The 8,785-nt window shown below is 28.9% G+C and overlaps 1 protein-coding gene across 2 annotated transcripts in view; it reads left to right on the top strand.

The window, feature by feature from the left end:
* Window positions 1–8,785, top strand: part of LOC107451801 (protein CBFA2T1) — an 87,517-nt gene continuing 78,732 nt past the window's right edge. Inside the window, exon 1 of one of the 2 annotated variants that reach the window (XM_016068021.3) lies at window positions 1–275. In XM_016068021.3, the coding sequence (XP_015923507.1) occupies window positions 269–275 (7 nt within the window). In that variant the 5' untranslated portion in view covers window positions 1–268. The remainder of the gene's footprint in view (window positions 276–8,785) is intronic. The other variant, XM_016068022.3, reaches the window with a different exon arrangement.

The following is an 8,785-nucleotide window of genomic DNA, read 5'->3' as shown; positions in this document are numbered from 1 at the left end:
GCCGCCATTTTCAATTGGTCTTAAACATTCTTTGTGGTTTGGTTAGCTTGCTTTTTTTATCTAATATTTGGTAACTTTTATATTGTAATAGCAATGAGGGTTGAAAGTCTTTTAAATTTTGTGGAAACTAATGTAATTCTGTGGTTTTGAAGAAAAAATTATATTTAAGGAGCTCGAAAACTTAAAAAAGAACAGCTGTTAATTTGAAAGTTGATATAAGATGAACGTACTTACGAAAGCCAGATTTATCAATTGACAATTTTGCTGCATGTCAAGTGAGTTTTTATTTTTCGATCTTTTATGGCTAATTATGTAGAATGTAGCTCTTGTATATGTAATAAGTAGATTAAAATTTTTAACCTTCAAAATTACTATTACTTCTTTGCAAGAAAATAAATATGATTAAATTAAAAACTTGCGTAAATTTAATTACAATACTGTTTGTACGCATGTGCAGTTTTATTTGAAAATATTTTATATTTCTATTTTTCACACTTATTGATTTTATGTAATAATCACATTTGCTACTTTCCTTCAATTTCATTGTTAAAGATTTTAGCTGTATTCAGATTGCAATATCTCCAGCTGAAATTCGATTCTTATAACAGTTCGTATTTTATGACACTATATATTAGATAATACTATCTTTGATATGCAATGATAATAGAAGATATTTCTCATCGTTATATGCTTCAAAGATTTAATTTTTTATTACAATGCTTCGAAAATCAAACTATATAAGTATATATCACTTTTAATATGTAGCACTTTTATGAGTAAAAGTATGAAAGCTTCGAAATATAGCTGAAATATTCCATACTAAATTTCTTACCCCCAATTTACAGGTATTTTCATAAAATGCCGGATAAGAGAAGCAAATATTCCTAAGCAAAATTTTGTTGATATTTTTGAAAATATTTGAAAATCTGAAATTATTAATCAATTGGACTCAAACTCAAAAGTTAAGTTTTTTTATGAAACTATATAAATTGAATAGAGTTTATGTACTTAATCATTATTTAGTATGATAAAACAAAAAAATATTTAACAAAATTTCAAGAATATGTAAAATAAGAAATGAAATATATGGAAATATTAACAATGACAAAATTTAAAATACAAAAAAGAAAGGAAAAAAATAACTAGTTACTTTATTACAGATAATTTGAACTTTAGTTATACAAATATATTAAGAACAAATATTTTGACACTGATAAATATTGTGATTTTTAATGTACTACATCCAAACTTCAATTTTAAAATGTAGCACTACGCATAATGTACAGTGCACAAAAAATGTGAACACTCTAAATAACTTTTGAACAAATGATTAGATTTTCTTGTGCTAAGACTCAATCTTATTGGTTTGATGGCCTAAACTTAATAAGGCTATTTAATTAGCGCAAATAATATTTAGCTTACAAAATCAGACACAAAACGTACCTTCTCTGAATAAACATACTTTTCTTTTCTATGGATTTGGATTACGGCCTTAAAATTATTAGGTTCGCGACCTTAAAATAATTATAAGGTAATTAAGACCTTAAAATGTGGGGTGGTGGAGGTAGCCGCAATCTAGAAAATATTGTCCCGATCGTTTAGTTTGGAGAACGGTCTAAAGTTTGGACTCCTTACTGTAATTTCACTTTTATGTGTTTCGCCAGATCTCAAAAACTTTTTAAGCGTAACAAAAATTTATTGCGTATCATTGTAAAATTCGTTTGTCAAAGATAACTACGCATAAAAAAATTTATTTTCAATAGTTATTTATTATTTTTCAATATTTTATTTAATAATAGATAAAATATTTTGGATTGCGTGGTATACAAATTTTTACAACATTTTTAAGTAGTATAATTTTAAATAACAAAATGCAAAATGTGAGAAAAATTAGTTGAATAGTTCTCGAGAAATCAAAATTTAAATATTTGATTCTTTAAAATTGCAACTCAGTGAACTGTAAGATAAAAAATTAATTTAGGTGTTCACTTTTTTGTGCATTATTGATTGACAGGCAAAATATCGTACACAATATCGTATTGTTTTTTTTTCGTTAAATCATACAATAATTGAAAAGCTCAGAGGAAGAAACTTTTAAGAGACATTATTGAAAAATTAGGATTTTTTTTCTCATTAAACTCAGAAACATGTCTCCCAGATCTTTAAACTTTGAAGATCTTAGTAAATGAAGATAAAAGGTTTGAGTATTTTCGGAGTCTAAAAAGGTTCGGTAGTGAACAGTTAAAAATCATTTAATATGCAATATGAATTTGAACTAATCTTTTTTTGCTTTCCATAATATTTTGTTCAGCTGCGCAAATTTTTCTTCTTCTTTTTAACGGCAGGCACTGATCTTTTTCACCTCGGAAGAGGCCAAAAGTGTTGCACATTTAACGTTACCCAGTGGGTACCTGGTAAACCATAGTGGGCACCTGGTGAACCTTATTCATGGAGGCGAGCAACATTACCACACTGCCACAGATACCCGTTCATAGGGCGGACCACATTCACACATCACACAACAGAGAACAACACACAGAGAGGGAAACATCCATACCCTGAGCGGGATTTGAACTTGCAGCCACTAGCTTCAGAGTCAGGCTCGCTGATCGCTCGGCTACTAGGCTGGCACTGCTCGAAAGTTAGACTTAAAATTGCGATGGCGTGTAGAAAAATGTAAAAATTCGATGGAATATAAAAAAAAGTTAAGATATGTTTAAAATTAAATTATTAATTTGAAAGTTACTCTTTATTATACTTGTACTAAAAAAGAGCCATGCAAGACGATCTACAGCCCACTAAATTGCAACAACGGCGTTGAAATTTGACGCTCCTAAAAGGCCATTTTCGTTTATGAAATTAACATAGTACGATGCTGAGCCTCCTGGTTGCTTAAAAAATGTACAGTATAAGGTTTTGCATAGGATAATATATCTGGTAAACCTCTTCTATTTTCTTATACATTTCTATTTTTTATAAATATAGCTGAATGACATTCTCAACTCTTTCAATGGGGAGCATTCAAATTTAGCTTACTGTGGTTTTTTTATGGGTTGGATTGTAAAATTTAAAAATAATAAATTGCAATAACAATAAAAAAATAATAATAATATAATTGCATGATCTTAGAGACCGTTTCTTCTCTTCGTTTTCTCAAAACAAAAACTGTTGCAATCAGTGAATTAATTAGAATGGTTGTTATTTTTCAACGACGTCCTTTCTACAGAAGTTTAAGGTTAATTTCGAGAACGTTTTAAGGTGTCAAGGTAGATTTGAGGTTTAATCGAAGTTGATTTCAAAAACAACCTTATGAGATCAACCTCCCAAGCACAGTGGGCCAGCATCCAAGGTTTTGTGGCCAAAATTAGTATTTCGATAAAATTTGTTTCAAAATTTGGGGTTTTTTATTTAGGGGTTTTTGTGCGCAGGTAAATTGAATTCATAGTTAAAATTTTGAAATCACTAAAAATACCCAGAAAAAACAAAAAGGCCCGCTGAAATATAACGAGCAAAAATTTAAAAAAATAATATAGTAAGTTTAATAACGCGATAGCATGAAAAAAACATAGTTTTTCGGTATATTTAGTCCACCTTTGCAATACGGGCAAAATGGGGTAGGTTTTTTCGAAAGAAGAAACATCAAAGAAGACAACAACAAAAAAGTTTAGCTAATTACCTCGTGGAACTTTTTGCAATTATGTTTCGAAAGTCATTCAAACGTTGTAAAATGTCAAATGATAAGATATTAACTATAAGTTTGTCAAGAGTATTGACTAATCCAACAAATTGAAAAATTGTACTATAATTTCAGACTAATTACTATGATAAAAATGTAACAGTAAGGTAAAATTCTTATATATATTTCTGAAATAAAAATTTAAAAGTTACATTTTTAAAAAAAATTTAACATATTTTTCATTACATTGTACTCTCGTCGGTCCAAAAAGTAAATTATAATACTTGGAATGATTATGAATACTTTATTTGGGCTATATTAAAACTGCCAACACATATTTTAACTGAAAATTTAATTTTTGACTTTTGGCCAAAGATCATGGTCTTCTGGCCAGAGTTGGCCAAAAATGCAATCGATTACATTTTTTGATTACAGTAATCAATTACTTGTAATCATGATTACAACTTTCAAAAAATTTTGATTACAGCTGTAATCATAATTACAATTTTGATTACAGTAATCAATTACTTGTAATCGTGATTACAAGTAATTGCGATTACAAGTGATCACAACAAAAACGATTACGAGTAATTATGATTACAAGTAATCAAAATGTATGATTACATGTAATCATGATTACATGTAATTTGATTACATGTAATTTGATTACATGTAATTTTGATTACATGTAATCAAACTATACGATTACAAGTTATTACGATTGTATACTATAGTCAAATTTTTTATGTAAGTATTCATGTGTTTACATATTTTTATGTACATAGAATGTACGCACGCATGAACGTACAATTTGCGATTCCTATACATACAATGTATGCACAAACGTTGTTTGTACGTACAATATTCATAATTATATTGTAATATACTTAATGCAATGCGCATATGCTTAGTACATATAATTATGCATTTATGATACATGTACGCATGTATGTTAGTTTGTACAAAAAGGCAATGTTTTGTATCTTTGTATACATAGACAATGTATGTATGAACGTATATGAAAATAATGTTTATGCGTTTGCATGCTTTTATGTACTTAAGTGCATATATTGTATAAATTTACGATAATAGCACGTATATACAATGTACGTTTGTATATAAAATTGTACGTATTTGCGTACAATATGTAAAAATGTTATTTAAAGGTACAATATATGCACATAGTTGCGTAAATAAAATGCGTACATGTATACATGCATATTTATATGTACATCGATATATGTGCACGCAAAGTATGTACTTATGTACAACTTACGTATGTACTTGTATAACTACATACTTTGTTAATACTTATGCGCATGTAATGCATGGATGTACAAAAAAATAGTTATATGCACAATGTATGCATGTGCATACAACGTATACATGTACATAATTACAAGTAATGTACAAATACGTGCGTACATTTAAATATATGTAATTACAATATACACATACATTGTGCATACATTAAAAAAATTTATATGAGTAAAGTTATTAAAATTTGTTTTAAAATTATTCTAAGGTATATGAAACTCGACCTCATATTTTTTAGAAAGCAAACGATAATTTTATTTGGAATTTCTAAATATTAATTCCACACATAAAATTTACCGTTTTTCTTACCATTTAAAAAATTTCTATGAATCATGCATTATGTTATAAAAAAAATAAATCTGTATTGTCAAACATTTCATGAAAATACCTGAAAATAATTTTTTATTCAGAGAATTTCAAAATGATATAGAACAATTAAAGCTGAAAACTAAATTTAAATATCGTTTGATTTTGTCATTTAACTTGCTTGAGTCATTAAAAGTTAACTTACATGCATTTTATTTATTGCATTGTACACATATTTAGACATAAATGTAATGTACATATGTATACGTGTAATGTATGTACGCATGTACAATGTATGTACATACATTCATGTATTGTACGTGCATATATAGTACATATGGATATGCATACATGGAACATACGTGTATTGTACATGTGTGGATACATTCATTGTACATATATACATTGCACCATATGCATAGATAGGGATAGCATGCATGTACACATGTAAAATTTGTACGAAAGAATTATGCCCAATATATTTATGCACATACGTACTGTATATGTACACACATATGTACATTATATGAACATTATATGTTCATTTCATCATATGTACATTATATGAATATACATCTGTACGCTATATGTATATACATCTGTACGCTATATGTATATACATCTGTACAATATATGCATCTCAAATGTGTGTATGTACGTACGTTATGCATGTCGAATGCATGTATGAATATATGTGAAATATAAATACGCCCAATGTACGTACAATAGTTCACAAATGTATTATGCATATTTGGATACTTACATTGAGCATGAACATATTATGTACATGTACATAAATACACTGGACATGCATATCATGTACATGTATACATACATATATTGTACATCCTACAGATATACCTATATTGTACATGCATACATATATTGTACTGTTCATAAATAAATTGCACATACATGCATGGGACATACATTGTACAGACAATGTATGTATGTTCGTACAAACACAAGTACTTGTATATACATGCGTACATGAACATAGATATACATTTTACATACACAAATATTTGCATAAAATGCATATATTCATTGTGTATAAATGTACATGCCTACATTGTTTGCACATACATACGTAATTATTATCTATATACATACGTACATATATTTTATACCTACAATATAAGTGTATGTACATGTGTGTGATACTAAAATGTCTGAACATATGCACTAGATAAAATCATATGTACATACATTTCAGTTACATTCATTTGTACGTATACAAATACGTACAAAATGCAGTACATGTTAATACGTGCAAAATGTATCATTATAAAATACATTCTACTATCTACTGTAAAATATAATCATTTATAAGAATACAATAGTCTTGTAATCGTGTAATTAGATTACATGTAATCATAATTACATGTAATCAAATTACATGTAATCAAATTACATGTAATCATATATTTTGATTACTTGTAATCATAATTACTTGTAATCGTTTTTGTTGTGATTACTTGTAATCGCAATTACTTGGAATCATGATTACAAGTAATTGATTACTGTAATCAAAATTGTAATCATGATTACAGCTGTAATTAAAATTTTTTGAAAGTTGTAATCACGATTACAGGTAATTGATTACTTGTTATCGTGATTACAAGTAATTGATTACATAGCTGTAATTATCTGCAATCAATTACAGTTGTAATCGATTACTGTAATCAATGGCCAACTCTGCTTCTGGCCCACAGTGCCAAGGAGTATAATCAAGGTGCATGTAGCTGTTTTGTTCACACTTGAGGTTGTTTTGATGTTGATGAAAATCAACTTTAGAGCAACCCAACTTAGGCAGGTTGCTTTTGAGGTGTATGGATTATTTTTTTACACTTCAAGCAAATACGTATGTTTGAGGTGAGAATAATTTCACCCGATCTAAACTAAATTATTTCTGAGTTATGTATGAGGTTCATTTTGTGAGGTGTAAATGGGGTTTATTTATGAGGTTATTTTTAGTGCAACACATAATCTCATTTTCTACCCCAGGTGTATTTTTTACATCTGTATACCTCAACAAAACAACTATGTAAGGGAAAACGCATTGCTGTTTCTCCGTTTCTTAAACACCAAAAATGAATGCTATTCCCTTAATTTTCACTTTTCAATAGCAGCATTTTACTGCAGAAATGGCCCAAAATTTTGGAATAATCTTTAGATAAAATTGTGAACACTTCTGGACGAGTCTCTCAGGACTAGATAATACTCCAATTAAATTTCTGGAACACATTTTTTTTTCAGAAATGTATTTTTTGATGCATATAAAAGTTTGAACGTGTTTTTTTAAGACTACACAGTAAAAAAATTTCATCTTTACTGTAAAATAACATATAGCAAATGCTTGCAGTGACATTTATTTAATTAGACTGATTCAGTTATTTACGGTAATTAATCCCGCAAATATTACAGTTCATCAGATTTTTTGTTCCGTAACGTTCCGGTAAAAATTTATTTTACGTTAAAAAGTACCGGCATCCTCAGTGTCGGTACTTTTTACCGTATTTTGATCCGAAATTTTTACAGCGTACTTACTCATTTCACCAAAACTTAAAACACAACACTATTGACATATGTAAGCTTGTTCAAAATCAATACTTGTCAAGATTGATTTTGAACAAGATTTTTTTTCCCAATGCCCACCTGTGTTAACATCCGTCAATTCAGGCACATACAGGGCGATTTTGTTGGCCTCTCTTTCAGAGGCACCATATTAGGTTGGTCAACGTCGCTCCCGCAATGAGGACAGATAGTACAGAGAAAGAAAGAACATCATGAGCCGTGATTCGAACCCAGAGCCTTTCTGATGCAAGGACAGTTCCCTATTCCCTACACAGGCCGGTCGGCATTTTTGAACAAGATTGATTTCATTAAATCTTATAAACGCGGAAATAACCGTAAAAATAATTAAAATATTTATATTAATCAATAAAAATATGATTAAACCCAGTTAAGATTTAAAAATTTTTAGCACTGCGTATTTCTCATAGGAAAAAAAAATTATTCTCCGATTAAAAATAAACGACTAGGAAATAACTTGTGGTGCGGGTATGTGAAAACGTCGTAATGCCTTATGACCATGAGGATATAAATTCACATGTGGGTGATGTACGCGTGTGGCCACCATATGTGTCGTCCACCCACACAAATGCTTATTTTATTAATAAAACAATCGTTTAGTACCTCCTCTCCCTACCCTACAACTTTCATTTCAAACACATTTTTACGGATGCTTGTTATACATATTTGCAATATTTTCTATTTCGCAGGAAAAATAGTATCGCTTTAAGTTAATCGTTATCATTTTAATCGTTACATTAATCGTTATCGTTTTAATCGTTATTACAATCGTTATCGCTATAATCGTTATTATAATTGTTATCGTTTTAAGTTTGGACTTCCTAGTTTATATCGTTTTGTATCTATAAGAGAGATTAAACTGACTAATATTTTCTAAGTATACTTTTGGTT

Source organism: Parasteatoda tepidariorum, chromosome 6 (assembly GCF_043381705.1).
Source record: "Parasteatoda tepidariorum isolate YZ-2023 chromosome 6, CAS_Ptep_4.0, whole genome shotgun sequence".
NCBI classification, from domain to species: domain Eukaryota; kingdom Metazoa; phylum Arthropoda; class Arachnida; order Araneae; family Theridiidae; genus Parasteatoda; species Parasteatoda tepidariorum.
This window is presented reverse-complemented; position numbering and strand designations above follow the sequence as displayed.